The following is a 20616-nucleotide window of genomic DNA, read 5'->3' as shown; positions in this document are numbered from 1 at the left end:
GACCGTGCGACTACGCTGTCCAACCTTGCCAGCTTTATCCGCCATCGGAAAAGAGCCTCAGCTGGCCAGCTATTCAGGTTGCTCGGGCCACATGGCATCAACAGTCCGTCACCCCTATGGCACGCCTTGCCATGAGAGTGACCCAATGGACTCTAAAATCCCAGTGACGACAAGCTACTCAACCGCCGTCATCTCTGCTACACATCATAACCAGTCAGCTTCGTCTGTCCCTTGCCTGGTGGACACACAAAGCCAACTTACAGGTGGGTCTTCCTTTCCAGCAACTGGCTCCTCAGGTTGCTGGAAAGGACGCCTCCAACCTAGGTTGGGAAGCCTATGTCCAAGGCCTTCAAACTCAAGGGACTTGGACAACAGCCGAAGCAACCCATCAAATCAACTTTTTGGAGCTTCAAGCGATGCGATATGCCCTTTATGCATGTCAGGACTGCCTCTCCAACAAAGTTGTCCTGATTCAAACAGACAACCAAGTTGCAATGTGTTACCTGAACAAACAGGGGGGCACGAGTTCTTATCTTCTCTGCCAGGAGACGGCGCAGATTTGGGCCTGGGCCCTGTCGTATTGCATTCTTCTGCGAGACACTTATCTAGCGAGCCCTCAGAATGCACTGGCAGACTGCCTCAGCCGACGTTTCCAGCTCCACGAATGGTCTCTAGATCCCTAAGTTGCGAGCAGAATCTTCCACCGGTGGGGTCATCTGACCACTGACCTCTTTGCGTCCAGTCAGAAGCATAGAGTGGAACGCTTCTACTTTCGGCACAGGGAACGGCAATCACCAGCCAGGGATGCTTTCGCTTGTCCCTGGAACAAAGGCCTGCTTTATGCGTATCCTCCGATTCTGCTAATAGGCAAGACTCTCATGAAGCTACAACAGGACTGGGGCTTAATGATTCTCATAGCCCCGTATTGGCCACGCCAAATTTGGTTTCCCATATTTCTCGACCTTTCTGTCCAGGACCCCATTTGCCTGGGCATGTTGCCCAACCTCATAACACAGAATCACGGCAAGTTACGCCACCTGAACCTCCAGACCCTCTCTCTGATGGCCTGAATGTTGAAAGGCTGATATTACAACCACTCAACCTTTCAAGTGACGTATCTCAAGTCCTTGAGCTTCAAGGAAGCCTTCCATGCGGAAATCCTACCGCTCTAAATGGAAGAGATTTACCTTGTGGTGCACACACAAGTGCTTGGATCCCTTTTCTTGCCCCACATCGAGTCTGTTAGATTATCTCTGGCACCTCTCGGAATCTGGTCTCCAGACATCATCTATCCGAGTGCACCTTAGTGCCATCTCTGCTTACCATCAAGGAATTGGGGATGCCCCAATAACGGTTCAACCCCTGGTGAGTCTCTTTATGAGAGGAATTTACAGCTTAAGCCTCCTTTACGGCTATCGGTCGCAGCATGGGACCTCAATGTGGTACTTGCACAGCTCATGCACACTCCCTTTGAGCTCTCGCACTCCTGCGAACTCAGATATCTTACATGGAAAGTTCTTTTCCTAGTAACCATCCCATCTGCTTGCAGGGTAAGTGAGTTACAGGCCCTTGTGACCTACTCACCCTACACAAGGTTCCTCCATGACCGGGTGGTTCTTCGCACTCACCCTAAATTCCTTCCTAAGGTGGTAACTGATTTCCATTTAAATCAGTCCATAGTCTTGCCCACTTTCTTTCCAAGACATCACGCTCACCCAGGTGTCTGCACACCTGGACTGTAAGCGTGCTCTTCCGTTTTACTTTGACCACACTACAGCCCACAGGAAGTCCACCCAACTCTTTGTATCTTCTGATAAGAACAAACTTGAGAATGTGGTGGGCAAGCAAACGCTGTCAAATTGTTGGCAGACTGCATTGCATTCTGTTACCAGCAAGCAGGCCTTCCACTACAGAGATGAGTGAAGGCACACTCAGTCAGAGCAGTGGCAACGTCAGTAGCACACTTCCATTCAGTACCAATTGCTGACATTTGTAGGGCTGCGACATGGAGCTCTCTCCACACCTTCGCAGCTCATTACTGCTTGGACAAGGCTGGGCGACAGGATTCCGTCTTTGGCCAGTCTTTCCTAAGAAATTTGTTCCCAATGCAGGAACCCAACTCATCCTGCCTCAACCTGCTGTGAATTTCAGGCTGCCGCATCCTTGCCAGCAGCACCCCAGTTGTTGTGCATGTTGTACATGTTGTGTGCTGCTTGGCCTCATACGTATGACTCAGCCTGTAGCTTGCTATTCACCCATATGTGAGGACTACCATCCTGCTTGTCCTGGGAGAAAGCAGAGTTGCTTACCTGTAACACAAAACCCACCCACCACCCCGCGGAGTTGGGTTCACTTCTGTTTTATTATTCTATTTTTCACTCATACTTTTGCTATAAATGAGACTGAAGGGGGCCCCTGGTGGCCACAGGGTTAGTGGCATTCTGGGCATGCTCAGTAGGGGCCAGTCAAAGTTCTAGAAACTTTCAAGTGACGTATCTCCTGCTGTGCTGGGAGAACACCTGTTACAGGTGTTACAGGTGTTACAGGGAGATACGTCACTTTCAAGTGACGTATCTCCCTGCTGTGCTGGGAGAACACCTGTTACAGGTAAGCAACTCTGCTTTCTGTGTACGGTTTTAATGCTCAGTTTATTACGTGGGCCCCAATGTTAGTGCAAGGCATTTAGTTGCTGACCTGTGGTCATCCCCATTTGATGTGACTTGCAAGACTTGAATATAAAATTCTTTCCTTACATTCACAAAATGTTATTTTTTTGGCATGGAATTTTCCTGCCATCAGCATCCTATCTCCTCCTCCCTATGTCTTCACCCATCACAGCTTAATGTCCATTCCACTGTATCCTAATCTCTGAGATGGCTTGATCTACTTCTTCCAACCCAGTATAGCTGGTGTCTGTCTCGCTCCTCTACCCCCTCCTACAGACATGACTCGGTATCAGACCCACTCCTGCTTCCCCAACATCTAATCCACTCTTCTCCCTTCTCTTTTTCCGGCATTACGCTAACTATACATACTCCCGAGCATGACTTGCCGTCTGTGTTGTCCCTTTCCAACAGGTTTGGCACAATAACCTTCTGTCCCCCCCCTTTTCCCAGCATTCCTTGACATCTTACCCATTCTCTACTGCTTTGCATGGCTTAATGTCTGTTCCACTCTATCCAGTCATTGTGGCCTTCTCTCGTATAGTTTAACTGTCCTTTCTCAGCCTGACGTGGCATCTCACTCGCCAGTCTCTCTCACCTCCAGCATGGCTCAGTGCCTGTGCTGCTGTTTACCCCTTCCTGTGTGATTTGTCCTGCCTTTTGATGGAGCTTCTGTTCTGTCTCAGACTAGAGTATGATGCCTATCGCAGCGACCTGGAAGAGTTGAACCTGTGTCCCCGTGATGCTACCACCCTCTCACGGATAGACCTAGCACAGCAGAACTTTCATACTCACAAAGAGAAATATGAGAAGCTTCGGGCAGATGTCGCCATCAAACTGAAGTTTTTGGAGGAGAACAAAGTAAGAAACATGGGATGTGAGTTCAGAAGGAATGGTGCAAGTTATGAGGAACACGGGGGTTCTTATATTGGGAGAGTGTGTCCTATGAATAAGTGATGCCTGTTGATATTTTTCTGTATTTCTGTTCTCTGCTTATCTCTTGCACACATTCCCCCTCCATATCTTCATCTTCCTCCCTGCTAATCATTCTCATTCCTTGTATCTTTTTGCATTACCTATCTTTGACTTGCTCTGTAGTCTGACCTTCATCCCGTCTCTAGAGCGAATTCTCACATTAAATAGTAACAAATCGCCAGGACTGAAGGAATTCAGATATGAAATTGTACACCTGCTACTACTAATCTGTCATTCAAGTCTGCCACTGCACATGAGGTCTGGAGAGCAGCCAATGAAACACCATTGCTTAAAAAGGACTCCGGGGTGATCCAGGAACATACAGACCAGTGAGCCAGATGTTTGTGCTGTTTAAAATGATGGAAGCTAGTGTTAAGAAAAAAAGGGGAATTGAATTCTGAAGGCAACCAACGCAGACCCCAACTTTTGCGGTTTGGGGTACTGATGTGCAGACTTAGGGAAAAAGCACAGGACTGTTTCCACGGCCAAGTCCTAAAGCAAAGCAAGTCAGCATTGCTGGAATTTTCTGGAAGACTCCTCACCCAGTAGAAATATTGCTAGCAGTAATTTTTTATGGTTTTGACAGTTGCTTGTTTTTTAATTGCAAATATTTCTATGCTTTTCATAAGTATTTGGGATAACTGCACTGACTTCCCTTAAGAGAAACCTGGGGTGACCTACACGGCGTGGTAGATATTACCAAGAAAAGCTTGCTGGGCAGACTGGATGAACCATTTGATCCTTTTCTGCCATCATTACTAAGCTACTACCGTGTTTCCCCGAAAATAAATACTAATTTTTGCTCTAAAAGATGCATTAGGGCTTATTTTCAGGGGATGTCTTATTTTTCCATGAACAACAATCCACATTTATTCTTGAACAAAAAATCAACATTTATTCAAATATAGTCATGTCATCACATTCTGGAACATCAGAACTCTCCAAACCCTGACCCTTCACCAAGAAAAGCAGACACCCCCAAAAGAATCGCACTCAAAAGAGCCCACGAGACCCAAAACAATAAGAATTAGCAAGTGCCGGGCTCTCACACACAGATCGGGTAGTCCTGCTGGCGTCACTCTCCCGTCACAGGCGTGCTGTCAGGTGCCTTGGCGTTCCAGCTGCTCTCTTCCGCGTTCCACTGCAGCCAAGTGTAGCAGTTGGCTCCCCCTGGTGACCGGAAGCAGCCACAACGCTCTAATATAATGGGCTCAGGAGTAGCCAGAGGGACTACCCGATCTGTGTGTGGGAGCTCAGCCCTTGCTAATCCTTATTGTTTTGGGTCTCGTGGGGTCTTTTGAGTGCGATTCTTTTGGGGGTGTCTGCTTTCCTTGGTGAAGGATCTATCTGTCCTGCTGCATTCTATTGTCAGTTGATTTTACTTTTTCACATATATAGCTGCCTGGACACTATTTAAATTTACTTTTTTTATGAACTGTAACTAGAGCTTATTTTTGGATTAGGGCTTATATTTCGAGCATCCTCAAAAATCATGCTAGGGCTTATTTTCTGGGTAGGTCTTATTTTTGGGGAAAAACGGTATGTTAATTACTGAACATATGACTAAACAGGGCTTAATGGGAAAGATCCATCTTAGATTTAGCAAAGGGACACTGCGCCTTGTATTAATATACTTTGGAGCTTTAAATAAATTTGTAGATAAAGGTGAGTCGGGTGATGTAGTATATTTAGATTCTCCTAGGACAGCAGGATGTTAGTCCTCACATGTGGGTGACATCATCCAATGGAGCCTGGCACAGAAAACACAGATAGTAGCAGACTGAGCTCGCCCAGCCTGCTACTATCCACGCGTCCATATGAGGTCCTCCTTCAGTCTCTTGTTTTCCTTGGACCAGCTGCCTCACGGTTCCTGGAACTCCAACCTTTTTGAATATTTTCCTCGATTTCTCAGGTTGCTTTTCAGATCCTCATCGGGTCTCTCTTCATGGTTAGTGCCCCCTCGGTATGGTAGGTTCTTTTTCGGCTACTTTTTTCAAACTTGCAGTCGATTCACGACTCTCCACCCCAAGGTGTCCGTCTGTCAATGACCGAATGCTGGGTGTTTTTCATGGCATCAACCGGTTTTCGTCTGTGTCCCCCAGTGCTTGAGGACCATGTCCATCATGGATCCGCATGAGGTTTGCATTCTCTGCCTGGGGGCCTCGTACCATGTCCGGGGGGTGCCGTCTGTGTGACCAGATGACACCCAGAGGGCACCGAGTACGCCTTGATAAAATGGAGAAATTATTTGGGACCTCTAAGCCCTCCACGCCTGCATCAGTCTGTTCGTCACCTAAAGATCGTTGGGAGCCGTCTGACCCGCTTCCCTTCGCGGTCCCTCTACCTAGTACTTCCAAGGATCGGGGGGAGGGGGATTGATCTTCGATGATCTCCCCATTCTCTAAGACTTCAGGATCATCGGCCTCCTCGGCGCCAGGGAAAGACCGGGCCGAGCACCGGAAACAATCCCACAAGCATTGCCACCAGTCACCATCGATGCATAGTTTTGGTTCCGGAACAACAGTAGCGGCTGCCAAGCCACCATCGAAGTGGTATCGGCCATTGGAGGCCCCATCCTTCGGTACTCCAGGTACCCCGAAGCGTTCCCCACCATCACTGCTGCAGGACACTGCCATCTTGAAAACGTGAGGAAGAGCCGGTAACGCCTCAACCTGGCTACCTTGGATTTCCAGGAGGAGTTAGACAACAAATGCAATCAGCAGTGCTCAAAGAGCTGCAAAGTGCTGAGTTGCCAGTGCCACTGGCCCCCATACCCGGTGCCCGAGCCTCCACATCTATGTTAGCACCACTCCTGGAGCATCTGGAAGTCCTTCTGGGTGCCCTACTGATGCATCCGGTGTCCAAAGGGCCCTCGATGCCCCATCGGCCACCAATGCCCTCCATTGGAGCAATCCTGATTCTCGGGTCCTCCAAGGAGGATTATATGGCCGGTACCGTGTTTCCTCACCCATGGTTCCCTGAGCCTTTGCCGGATCCTTCCTTCTTACCTCGGCCAGTGATCCCCTCCATGCCAGGGGAGCCATCGATGCCGCTGGTGCCCTCGAGGCCTCCGAAGCCTTTGGAGCTCTTGCCCCTCATGGACCTCGCCCATACATGCTGGTTGCAGCGAGGAGGAGAGGCCCTATTACCCCAGGGGTGATGACTCCACAGACTCATACTTAGACGACCCCTTTCAGAGCCCTCCCCTCCGGAGGAGTGGCGCTGATCACCACCCGAGGACTTGTCCTTTACAGAGTTTGTCAGAGCCATGGCCAAAGCCATTACCTTTCATCTTACGGAGGAACATGCACATCATAAGATGCTGGAAGTTCTCCAGTTCATCGACGCTCCTAAGGAAATCGTGGTGGTTCTGTTCCACGATATTTTCAAAGAACTCTTCCTTCGCATGTGGGAACACCACATTTTGGTCTCCCCCGTTAACAGAGAGGCTGATTCCACCTACCTGGTGCAACAGGCAGTGGGATTCGATAGGAGACAGCTCCCCAACCAGTCGGTGGTAGTGGAGTCTGCCTTAAAAAAGGCCCGGCACTCTTGTACCCATGTTTCCGCTCCTCCGGGGCATGAACATAGGGAGCTGGATGCCCTGAGCAGGAAAATCTTTCAAGACGCCATGCTGGTTGCCCACATCGCCACCTAGCAACTGTATATGACCCAGTACAACCGCAATCTCTCCAAACTAGTCCAAGATTTTGCAGAGAGTCTTCTCTAGCAACACCAGGAAGGCCCTTTCTGCCATTGCTTCGTTGGGTCTGGAGGTAGGTAAACACGAGATGCGTTCCACCTATGATGTTTTTGACATGGCTGCCTGCTTGGCCGCCGTGGGCATCAGCACCAGGAGAATGGCTTGGCTCCGAGCCTCTGATCTCCGACCAGAGGTCCAGGACCGGCTTGCCGACCTTCCCTATATAGGAGACAATCTGTTTGGGGATAAAATTCTGGGATGCAGTGGCACAGTTGAAGGACCACCATGATACACTTCAGCAGCTGTCCGCTAGTGCCTCGGAAGGACCATCCTCAGCCAGGAAATCCTCCAGGCAGGGCTCTTGGAAACCCTTTTATCGGCAGAGGACATATCCTCTGGCTGCCCGAACTCGCCCATCTCACACCAGTTCCAGGGGTCGTCCCTGCCAACAAAGGGCGCCTAGATCCCAACCAGCTCCCCAGCAAGCCCCAGCCATGGGCTTTTGACTGGCGATGAAGGAACAAGTCAGCTGGCCGTACCCCTGGCATCAGATCCCCCAGTCGGCAGCAGGCTCCTCAGCTTCGCCTGTCATTGGGAAGCTGGGTCCTCTCCATTGTTCGCCAGGGGTACCATCTGCACTTCAGCCTGCTCCCAGAGACCTCTCCCCCATGTCCATCGTGGAGCTTATCCACCCATTTGGTCATCCTTCAAATGGAACTCTCCATCCTCCTTGCTGCAGGCATAGTGGAACCGGTCCCTCGCTCTCAGCAGGCCCAAGAGTTCTAGTTGAGATATTTCCTCATTCCGAAGAGGAATGGCGGCTTACGCCCCATTCTCGACCTCAGGGTGTTGAACAAGTTTCTCATAAGAGAAAAATTCAAGATGGTCTCTCTGGGCATGCTGAGCCTGCTCCTCCAAAGAGGAGACTTGCTTTGTTCCCTCGATCTCAAAGAGGCGTATGCACACATTGTAATTGTCCCCGGTCACCGGAGGTACCTTCGCTTCATGGTGGGGAGTGCACATTACCAGTACAAAGTGCTGCTCTTTGGGCTGGCATCGGCCCCCTATGTCTTCACCAAATGCTTAGCGGTGGTGGCCGCCTACCTCAGGCATCGCTTAGTCCTTGTGTTTCCATACCTGGATGACTGGCTGGTCAAGAGCGACTCTTGCTCTGGTGCCTTGCAAGCTCTGGCCTTGACGGTGCACACCCTGCAGACGGTGGGGTTCGTCATAAACTTCCCCAAGTCACACCTCTGTCTGTCCCTTCAGCTGGACTTCATCGGCACCAGGCTGGACACAACACAAGCAAAAGCTTTCCTGCACCGGGACTGAGCGATCGCCCTCACCTCGCTGGTTACCCTCACCACAACAGCCAGAAGGTGCCAGCCCGCCTTCTGCTCTGCCTACTGCACCATTTGGCAGCCTCCGTCCATGTAATTCCATTGGCCCGCCTCCGCATGAGGAGCCCCCAGTGGGCCTTGCAGTCCCAGTGGCAGCAGGCATCTCAGGATCTGGAGGCTTCAATCACTGTAACGGACCCTCTAAGGTTATCTCTAGCCTGGTGGGAAGACCTTTCCGTCCTGGAATGAGGACTTCCCTTCCAGCTCGCTTCACCCAGGTACTCTCACCACTGATGCTTCCCCCCAGGGATAGGGAGCCCACACAAACGGCCTCTGCATGCAAGGCCTCTGGACCACCACCGAAGCTCGCTGTCAGATAAACTTTCTGGAGCTTCAGGCGATACGGTATGCCCTGTGGGTGTTCAGAGATCAGTTGTCGTCCAAGGCAGTTCTGATCAGGAGGGACAACCAGGTCGCAATGTGGTACATTAACAAACAGGCCGGCACAGACTCATTTTTCCACTACCAAGAAGCGGTGCAGGTCCGGGACTGGGCCCTCTCTCGAGGGATGTATCTGCTGGCGACCTACCTGCGAGGTCACTTCATTGTGTTGGTGGACCGCCTCAGCCAGTCTTTCCAACCACACGACTGGTCTCTCCATCCAGCGGTGGCGGCCAATCTGTTCCGCCAGTGGGGCTGTCTGGAGCTTTTAAACTAGAATAAGGGGGAAAGCCGAAAGTCACTCAGCAGTGCATGGTTCGGAGGAATGTATCCTTGAAGGGTACTAATGAAACAGGAGAGTTAGGGCATCCCAACAGAGGTTCCAATAAAAGCAAATGTAGTCCATGTGCCTATATGTAAAAAAATCACCTGAGCTAAAGATTTCCAAATTATCCCTAACAACTGAAAAGCAGGTTGTTAATACAAACAAAAACCACACTTTGAAATGTCTGTATGCCAATGCCAGAAGTCTAAGAAGTAAGATGGGAGAGTTAGAGAGTATAGCAGTAAATGATGAGATTGACATAATTGGCATCACAGAGACCTGGTGGAAGGAGGATAACCAATGGGACAGTGCTATATCAGGGTACAAATTATATCACAATGATAGGGAGGATCAACTTGGTGGGTGAGTGGCACTTTATGTCCGGGAGGGTATAGAGTCCAACAGGATAAAGATCATACAAGAGACTAAATGCTCAGTAGAATCTATATGGGTAGAAATCCCATGTGTGTTGGGTAAGAGTATAGTGATAGGAGTACACTACCGTCCACCTGGACAAAATGGTCAGACAGATGATGAAATGCTTAGAGAAATCAGGGCAGGTAACCAATTTGGCAGTGCAATAATAATGGGAGATTTCAATTACCCCAATATTGACTGGGTAAATGTAACATCAGGACTTGCTAGAGACATAAAGTTCCTGGATGTAATAAATGATTGCTTCATGGAGCAATTGGTTCAGGAACCAACAAGAGAGGGAGCTATTTTAGATTTAATTCTTAGTGGGACGCAGGATTTGGTGAGAGAGGTAACGGTGGTGGGGCCACTTGGCAACAGTGATCATAACATGATCAAATTTAAACTAATAACTGGAAGGGGGACAATAAGTAAATCTGCAGCTCTAACACCAAACTTTCAAAAGGGAAACTTTGATAAAATGAGGAAAATAGTTAGAAATAAACTGAAAGGAGCAGCTGCAAAGGTTAAAAGTGTTCAACAGGCTTGGACATTGTTTAAAAATACAATCCTAGAGGCGCAGTCCATATGTATTCACACATTAAGAAAGGTGGAAGGAAGGCAAAACGATTACAGTCATGGTTAAAAGGTGAGGTGAAAGAAGCTATTTTAGCCAAAAAAAACATCCTTCAAAAATTGGAAGAAGGATCCATCTGAAGAAAATAGGATAAAGCATAAGCATTGTCAAGTTAAGTGTAAAACATTGATAAGACAGGTGAAGAGAGAATTTGAAATGAAGTTGGCCATAGAGGCAAAAACTCATAATAAAAACTTTTTAAAATATATCCAAAGCAAGAAACCTGTGAGGGAGTCGGTTGGACCATTAGATGACAGAGGGGTTAAAGGGGCTCTTAGGGAAGATAAGAGCATTGCAGAAAGACTAAATGAATTCTTTACTTCTGTGTATAGTAATGAGGTTCTTGTAGCCTGGTTTGGACCCTTGCTCTGACCCAGCAAGGCAATTTCTTATGTGGACCTGTTCGCCTCCACTGTCGCCCACAAGGTGAGCAGGTGTCCATTCCCTAGTAGCTGGGAATGGCCATCCAGCCTGTGAAGGGTAAGGGCTCCTTCTGACATCTCCCTCTCCCTCTCTCTTGCAGATTAAGGTGATGCACAAGCAGTTACTTCTCTTCCACAATGCCATCTCTGCATACTTTGCAGGGAACCAGCAGCAGCTTGAGCAAACCCTAAAGCAGTTCAACATCAAGCTGAAGAGCCCTGGCTCAGACAAGCCGTCCTGGCTGGAGGAACAGTGAGGAGTAGGACTGCCAGTGGAAACACGACGGAACCAAAACGCTATGCGACGAGTCCAATGGACTTCAGGATCTGGAGCGGGGATCAGCCTGTGTTTGTGGATGAGTGAGAGTCTGCATGTTTGTGTGCAGCTGTATGCGTGCATGGATGAGTTTATGCTCCTGTACATGTGACTGTTAGAAGGTGTGTGCGTGTGTGTGTGTGAGAGAGAATGATGTGTGCATACAGGTATGTCCGTGCTCTGTGGGAGTATGTCTGTAAGTGTGTATGAATATCATTGAAATAAACAAACGTGCACAGTGTGTTGGGTTGCACATTCACACAATGAGGCACTACATACAGTACGTGCAATGCATACATGGGCCGGCAAGCGTGCATATATACATACATTGCATCCTGTGCTATATGTCCATTGCAATGTATATATATGCCGCTGCCTGAGCCATGGACATTGCATTTCAGATATTTTTGCAAAGCAGATTGTCTATTAGATCTGAGACTCGGCATTCAGAGCCTGAGCAAGCAGCTGGTCTACTGTATTCCTGCATAAAGGAGACTTGTGAGCACCCGTTTTTCAGTGTGACTGTTAGAGAGTTCATTCCTGGACCCGTTCTTGCTCATGGCACTGTGTGGTGCTTTAACCTTCAGATATGCATCCTGGCATTGCATGCTTGGGTCGATCATGGTGACAATCGAGGCCTCCCGGTGTTAGTCCTCTGATTTGTTCTCTCGCACATTCCTGATCTCAGTCACTGCTCTGTGCAATCTCAGTTGTATATAAAAGTGCTCCTGCTCTATCTGAGGCACACACTCCTCTCCTGTAATTGTTTTGAACTTCCAAGCTGCTGCTGCTGCCAGCTCTTCTGTTCCACAGCTAGCGCTAGGGCAGTAAATATTAAGAGTAAGATTGTATGTGAGCCTGCATGACACGGACAGCAGGGGGAAGGTACGGTTACCTGGTCACGCCAGGGTCCACGGTCATAAGAACATTCCAGGGAGAAAGGGTCATGGCGAGGTCCTTTTGTGAGTGCTAATGACTTGAATATGAGGCTTGAAGAGATGGGATGGGAGGCGAGGCATGGGTATAGCAATGACGCATGCACTTCTTGCTGTCTGCCAAGGATAGAAGAGAGAGACATCCTCCTCCTGCCCCAGTCTGAGCAGGACAGCTCATCCTTGCCTCTGCAGTTTGTGGAGGTGAAGGAGAGAGGCAGTTCCTTCTCCCCTGCCAGTTAGTGTGAGGTGATGGGGAGGAGAGAGATCGGTAGGAGAACTCATCCTCACGTCTTCAGCATGCATGGGAGGCTAGGAGATGAAGGAGAGAGACGGCTCTGCAGAAAGAAGGGAGAGACAGCTTATCCACCCCCCTGATCCACGGGTAGATGGGGAGGAGAGGCAGGTCCTTCTCCCCTGCCAGTTTGTGTGAGGTGATGGGGAGGAGAGAGATCGGTAGGAGAACTCATCCTCACGTCTTCAGCCTGCATGGGAGGCTAGGAGATGAAGGAGAGAGACGGCTCTGCAGAAAGAAGGGAGAAACAGCTTATCCACCCCCCTGATCCACGGGTAGATGGGGAGGAGAGGCAGGTCCTTCTCCCCTGCCAGTTTGTGTGAGGTGATGGGGAGGAGAGAGATCGGTAGGAGAACTCATCCTCACGTCTTCAGCCTGCATGGGAGGCTAGGAGATGAAGGAGAGAGACGGCTCTGCAGAAAGAAGGGAGAAACAGCTTATCCACCCCCCTGATCCACGGGTAGATGGGGAGGAGAGGCAGGTCCTTCTCCCCTGCCAGTTTGTGTGAGGTGATGGGGAGGAGAGAGATCGGTAGGAGAACTCATCCTCACGTCTTCAGCCTGCATGGGAGGCTAGGAGATGAGGGAGAGAGACTGCTCTGCAGAGAGAAGGGAGAGACAGCTTATCCACCCCCCTGATCCACGGGTAGATGGGGAGGAGAGGCAGGTCCTTCTCCCCTCCCAGTTTGTGTGAGGTGATGGGGAGGAGAGAGATCGGTAGGAGAACTCATCCTCACGTCTTCAGCCTGCATGGGAGGCTAGGAGATGAGGGAGAGAGACTGCTCTGCAGAGAGAAGGGAGAGACAGCTTATCCACCCCCCTGATCCACGGGTAGATGGGGAGGGGAGGCAGGTCATTCCCCCCTGCCAGTTAGTGTGAGGTGATGGGGAGGAGAGAGATCGGTAGGAGAACTCATCCTCGCGTCTTCAGCCTGCATGGGAGGCTAGGAGATGAAGGAGAGAGACGGCTCTGTAGAGATGAGGGAGAGACAGCTTATCCACTCCCTTCAGTCTAGGGGTAGATGGGGAGGAGAGGCAGGTCCTTCTCCCCTGCCAGTTAGTGTGAGGTGATGGGGAGGAGAGAGATCGGTAGGAGAACTCATCCTCACGTCTTCAGCCTGCATGGGAGGCTAGGAGATGAAGGAGAGAGACGGCTCTGCAGAGAGAAGGGAGAGACAGCTTATCCACCCCCCTGATCCACGGGTAGATGGGGAGGAGAGGCAGGTCCTTCTCCCCTGCCAGTTTGTGTGAGGCGATGGGGAGGAGAGAGATCGGTAGGAGAACTCATCCTCGCGTCTTCAGCCTGCATGGGAGGCTAGGAGATGAAGGAGAGAGACGGCTCTGCAGAGATGAGGGAGAGACAGCTTATCCACCCCCCTGATCCACGGGTAGATGGGGAGGAGAGGCAGGTCCTTCTCCCCTGCCAGTTTGTGTGAGGCGATGGGGAGGAGAGAGATCGGTAGGAGAACTCATCCTCACGTCTTCAGCCTGCATGGGAGGCTAGGAGATGAAGGAGAGAGACGGCTCTGCAGAAAGAAGGGAGAGACAGCTTATCCACCCCCCTGATCCACGGGTAGATGGGGAGGAGAGGCAGGCCATTCCAGTATGCAAATCAGAGTGGAGGGGCAGCTCGTGCAGCACTGCCCCCGCAGCAAGTGACAAAATGTTCATGTTGGTAGGTAAGGAACAATTAACCGGGCAGGGTGTCCCCTTCCCCCTACCCTGAACTTGCTGAAGATATCTCCCAGCTGCCAGCCATACAGGCTTCACTGACTTCAGGATATCGCTCCTTATCCAAGTCAGTTTTGTTGTCCTGGGTAGATGAGGGTACAGGTTCCCTCCATGCAGGCCCCAAGTTTAATTTACACAAACTTTCTTCTTGGCACTGCCCTCTGTATCTGACCATGTACCAGCTGTACCTCCTACAGCTTTCCATGTGATCCTAATTATCCCTTAGAGGGGTCTCACCCACGCAGAGGCAGATGCTGTGACGGAACAGGACTCCCCCTGAGATGTAATCTATTCAGGGACAAGGAGCCTCGGGTCTCACCCACGCAGAGGCAGATGCTGTGACGGAACAGGACTCCCCCTGAGATGTAATCTATTCAGGGACACGAGGCCTCGGGTCTCACCCACGCAGAGGCAGATGCTGTGACGGAACAGGACTCCCCCTGAGATGTAATCTATTCAGGGACAAGGAGCCTCGGGTCTCACCCACGCAGAGGCAGATCCTGTGACGGAACAGGACTCCCCTGAGATGTAATCTATTCAGGGACAAGGAGCCTCGGGTCTCACCCACGCAGAGGCAGATGCTGTGACGGAACAGGACTCCCCCTGAGATGTAATCTATTCAGGGACACGAGGCCTCGGGTCTCACCCACGCAGAGGCAGATCCTGTGACGGAACAGGACTCCCCCTGAGATGTAATCTATTCAGGGACACGAGGCCTCGGGTCTCACCCACGCAGAGGCAGATGCTGTGACGGAACAGGACTCCCCCTGAGATGTAATCTATTCAGGGACACGAGGCCTCGGGTCTCACCCACGCAGAGGCAGATGCTGTGACGGAACAGGACTCCCCCTGAGATGTAATCTATTCAGGGACACGAGGCCTCGGGTCTCACCCACGCAGAGGCAGATGCTGTTATGGAACAGGACTCCCCCTGAGATGTAATCTATTCAGGGACAAGGAGCCTCGGGTCTCACCCACGCAGAGGCAGATGCTGTTATGGAACAGGACTCCCCCTGAGATGTAATCTATTCAGGGACAAGGAGCCTCGGGTCTCACCCACGCAGAGGCAGATGCTGTGACGGAACAGGACTCCCCCTGAGATGTAATCTATTCAGGGACACGAGGCCTCGGGTCTCACCCACGCAGAGGCAGATGCTGTTATGGAACAGGACTCCCCCTGAGATGTAATCTATTCAGGGACAAGGAGCCTCGGGTCTCACCCACGCAGAGGCAGATGCTGTTATGGAACAGGACTCCCCCTGAGATGTAATCTATTCAGGGACAAGGAGCCTCGGGTCTCACCCACGCAGAGGCAGATCCTGTGACGGAACAGGACTCCCCCTGAGATGTAATCTATTCAGGGACACGAGGCCTCGGGTCTCACCCACCCAGAGGCAGATGCTGTGAAGGAACAGGACTCCCCCTGAGATGTAATCTATTCAGGGACACGAGGCCTCGGGTCTCACCCACGCAGAGGCAGATCCTGTGACGGAACAGGACTCCCCCTGAGATGTAATCTATTCAGGGACACGAGGCCTCGGGTCTCACCCACGCAGAGGCAGATCCTGTGACGGAACAGGACTCCCCCTGAGATGTAATCTATTCAGGGACAAGGAGCCTCGGGTCTCACCCACGCAGAGGCAGATGCTGTGAAGGAACAGGACTCCCCCTGAGATGTAATCTATTCAGGGACAAGGAGCCTCGGGTCTCACCCACGCAGAGGCAGATGCTGTGACGGAACAGGACTCCCCCTGAGATGTAATCTATTCAGGGACAAGGAGCCTCGGGTCTCACCCACGCAGAGGCAGATGCTGTGAAGGAACAGGACTCCCCCTGAGATGTAATCTATTCAGGGACAAGGAGCCTCGGGTCTCACCCACGCAGAGGCAGATGCTGTGACGGAACAGGTCTCCCCCTGAGATGTAATCTATTCAGGGACACGAGGCCTCGGGTCTCACCCACGCAGAGGCAGATGCTGTGACGGAACAGGACTCCCCCTGAGATGTAGTCTATTCAGGGACACGAGGCCTCGGGTCTCACCCACGCAGAGGCAGATGCTGTGACGGAACAGGACTCCCCCTGAGATGTAGTCTATTCAGGGACACGAGGCCTCGGGTCTCACCCACGCAGAGGCAGATGCTGTGACGGAACAGGACTCCCCCTGAGATGTAATCTATTCAGGGACACGAGGCCTCGGGTCTCACCCACGCAGAGGCAGATGCTGTGACGGAACAGGACTCCCCCTGAGATGTAATCTATTCAGGGACACGAGGCCTCGGGTCTCACCCACGCAGAGGCAGATGCTGTGACGGAACAGGACTCCCCCTGAGATGTAATCTATTCAGGGACACGAGGCCTCGGGTCTCACCCACGCAGAGGCAGATGCTGTGACGGAACAGGACTCCCCTGAGATGTAATCTATTCAGGGACACGAGGCCTCGGGTCTCACCCACGCAGAGGCAGATGCTGTGACGGAACAGGACTCCCCCTGAGATGTAATCTATTCAGGGACACGAGGCCTCGGGTCTCACCCACCCAGAGGCAGATGCTGTGACGGAACAGGACTCCCCCTGAGATGTAATCTATTCAGGGACACGAGGCCTCGGGTCTCACCCACACAGAGGCAGATGCTGTGATGGAACAGGACTCCCCCTGAGATGTAATCTATTCAGGGACAAGGAGCCTCGGGTCTCACCCACGCAGAGGCAGATGCTGTGACGGAACAGGACTCCCCCTGAGATGTAATCTATTCAGGGACATGAGGCCTCGGGTCTCACCCACGCAGAGGCAGATGCTGTGACGGAACAGGACTCCCCCTGAGATGTAATCTATTCAGGGACACGAGGCCTCGGGTCTCACCCACGCAGAGGCAGATGCTGTGAAGGAACAGGACTCCCCCTGAGATGTAATCTATTCAGGGACAAGGAGCCTCGGGTCTCACCCACGCAGAGGCAGATCCTGTGACGGAACAGGACTCCCCCTGAGATGTAATCTATTCAGGGACACGAGGCCTCGGGTCTCACCCACGCAGAGGCAGATGCTGTGACGGAACAGGACTCCCCCTGAGATGTAATCTATTCAGGGACACGAGGCCTCGGGTCTCACCCACACAGAGGCAGATGCTGTGACGGAACAGGACTCCCCCTGAGATGTAATCTATTCAGGGACACGAGGCCTCGGGTCTCACCCACGCAGAGGCAGATGCTGTGACGGAACAGGACTCCCCCTGAGATGTAATCTATTCAGGGACACGAGGCCTCGGGTCTCACCCACGCAGAGGCAGATGCTGTGACGGAACAGGACTCCCCCTGAGATGTAATCTATTCAGGGACACGAGGCCTCGGGTCTCACCCACACAGAGGCAGATGCTGTGACGGAACAGGACTCCCCCTGAGATGTAATCTATTCAGGGACACGAGGCCTCGGGTCTCACCCACACAGAGGCAGATGCTGTGACGGAACAGGACTCCCCCTGAGATGTAATCTATTCAGGGACACGAGGCCTCGGGTCTCACCCACCCAGAGGCAGATGCTGTGACGGAACAGGACTCCCCCTGAGATGTAATCTATTCAGGGACACGAGGCCTCGGGTCTCACCCACGCAGAGGCAGATGCTGTGACGGAACAGGACTCCCCCTGAGATGTAATCTATTCAGGGACAAGGAGCCTCGGGTCTCACCCACCCAGAGGCAGATGCTGTGACGGAACAGGACTCCCCCTGAGATGTAATCTATTCAGGGACACGAGGCCTCGGGTCTCACCCACGCAGAGGCAGATGCTGTGACGGAACAGGACTCCCCCTGAGATGTAATCTATTCAGGGACAAGGAGCCTCGGGTCTCACCCACCCAGAGGCAGATGCTGTGACGGAACAGGACTCCCCCTGAGATGTAATCTATTCAGGGACACGAGGCCTCGGGTCTCACCCACGCAGAGGCAGATGCTGTGACGGAACAGGACTCCCCCTGAGATGTAATCTATTCAGGGACACGAGGCCTCGGGTCTCACCCACGCAGAGGCAGATGCTGTGACGGAACAGGACTCCCCCTGAGATGTAATCTATTCAGGGACAAGGAGCCTCGGGTCTCACCCACCCAGAGGCAGATGCTGTGACGGAACAGGACTCCCCCTGAGATGTAATCTATTCAGGGACACGAGGCCTCGGGTCTCACCCACACAGAGGCAGATGCTGTGACGGAACAGGACTCCCCCTGAGATGTAATCTATTCAGGGACAAGGAGCCTCGGGTCTCACCCACCCAGAGGCAGATGCTGTGACGGAACAGGACTCCCCCTGAGATGTAATCTATTCAGGGACAAGGAGCCTCGGGTCTCACCCACGCAGAGGCAGATGCTGTGACGGAACAGGACTCCCCCTGAGATGTAGGGGCCTCTGCCTCCTCCCTGTGTCTGTTTTACAGAGTGGGGCCCCAGCTATGTAGAAAACTAGGTCCCCTGAACCCCCTCACCCTGCCTTTCTCAGAGAAATGGGATCCTGAGCCTTGGAAATGCAGGAGCAGAACAGAAACCCTTCTGATAGCAGCAAAAAGAAAATAGCTAAGCATTATAAAAGGGACCAACCTATTAATTTCCATCTCATAGCAAGGGAGCCATAGACCCGTTCATGATTCCCAAGTCCATGGTCGTAACTGACTGATTTAACTCCTATGTGTGCATGTGCATACTAACATACACAGATATGTGTGCATGTGTATATCTCTGTACATACATGTGCATACTGACACATGTGTGCAAATATATACTGTACATGCATGTGCATACTGACTTATGCACAGATATGTGTGTATATCTCTGTACATGTGCATACTGACACGTGTGCAAATATATACTGTACATGCATGTGCATACTGACTTATGCACAGATATGTGCGTGTGTATATCTCTGTACATACATGTGCATACTGACATACACATGTGTGCAAATATATACTGTACATGCATGTGCATACTGACTTATGCACAGATGTGTGCATGTGTATATCTGTGTGCATGCATGTGCATACTGCCATACACAGATATGTGTGCGTGTGTATATCTGTGTGCATGCATGTGCATACTGACATACAGATATGTGTGCAAATATATACCTGTACATGCATGTGCATACTGACTTATGCACAGATGTGTGCATGTGTATATCTGTGTGCATGCATGTGCATACTGACATACACGGATATGTGTGCGTGTATATATCTGTGTGCATGCATGTGCATACTGACACACAGATATGTGTGCAAATATATAACTGTACATGCATGTGCATACTGACTTATGCACAGATGTGTGTATATTGTGTGTTCATGTGCATACTGACATAGAGATGTGTGCCTGTATATGTACATGCATGTGCATACTGACTTATGCACAGGTGTGTGTATATCCGTGTGTTCATGTGCATACTGACATACAGAGATGTGTTTGTGTATATATCTGTACATGCTTGTGCACACTGACATACACAGATATGTGTGCGTGTATATACCTGTACATGCATGTGCATACTGATTATGCACAGATGTGTGTATATCGTGTGTTCATGTGCATACTGACATACACAGATATGTGTGCATGTGTATATCTGTGTGCATACTGACATACACAGATATGTGCGCATGTGTATATCTGTGTGCAAACTGACATACACATATATGTGTGCGTGTATATATCTGTACATGCATGTATATACTGATTATGCACAGATGTGTGTATTCCGTGTGTTCATGTGCATACTGACATACAGATATGTGTGTGTGTATATACCTGTACATGCATGTACATACTGACTTATGCACCGATGTGTGTGTGTGTAGTAAAATCTGTTCAAATGGGAGAAAAACGGTTTTTATTTATAACTTAATATTTAGATCTGCATTACTAGTAGAAAAGCCCTCAACATTTCTGTAAAAATACAATAAGAAAATTGTAAAAGGATACAATAAAGATGAAATTGTCACTAAAACTAAAAAATTATATTAAAAAGCAGTGTGTGATTCTGTTACTTTACCGATTGGACCCTATGGAGTTTCTATCGCTAACATAGGCGCTGTGTGGCTGCTATGGAGAGAGAGAAGAATCTTTTCCAGCTCCAATCGATGGATTCCCTTGTGATGGAAAGTTATATAGACATTGTACTATAAACAAGCTTTTGAGACCAGCAACGGGGCAGACAGGTCCTCCCAAGAGCTTCCTTCAGCTTTGCTGTCATATCTGAAGGAGGGAATCATTGGGTTTTGAATACTCATGGACATCGTCATCGATGCATGGTTCTTATATAGATTCAATAATAAGATCATCCAGTCGTCTCCAGGCACAATGCAACCACAGTGTATCTGAGCTAGCTCCTAAAGTCCCACTGTACAGGATATTTATTTATAGATGTGAAATTCTGCCTTTTCCCATGAGTAG

At 50.6% G+C, this 20616-nt stretch overlaps 1 protein-coding gene across 7 annotated transcripts in view; it reads left to right on the top strand.

The window, feature by feature from the left end:
- Positions 1-17074, top strand: part of ARFIP2 (ADP ribosylation factor interacting protein 2) — a 222599-nt gene extending 205525 nt beyond the window's left edge. For 6 of the 7 annotated variants that reach the window (XM_029601888.1, XM_029601889.1, XM_029601892.1 and 3 more), the window contains 2 exons: positions 3350-3524; positions 11022-17074. In XM_029601888.1, coding sequence (XP_029457748.1) covers positions 3350-3524; positions 11022-11177 — 331 coding nt within the window. In that variant the 3' untranslated portion in view covers positions 11178-17074. The remainder of the gene's footprint in view (positions 1-3349; positions 3525-11021) is intronic. The other variant, XR_003856805.1, reaches the window with a different exon arrangement.
- Positions 17075-20616: the final 3542 nt, after the last annotated feature.

This window comes from Rhinatrema bivittatum, chromosome 5 (assembly GCF_901001135.1).
Source record: "Rhinatrema bivittatum chromosome 5, aRhiBiv1.1, whole genome shotgun sequence".
Classification (NCBI taxonomy): domain Eukaryota; kingdom Metazoa; phylum Chordata; class Amphibia; order Gymnophiona; family Rhinatrematidae; genus Rhinatrema; species Rhinatrema bivittatum.
This window is presented reverse-complemented; position numbering and strand designations above follow the sequence as displayed.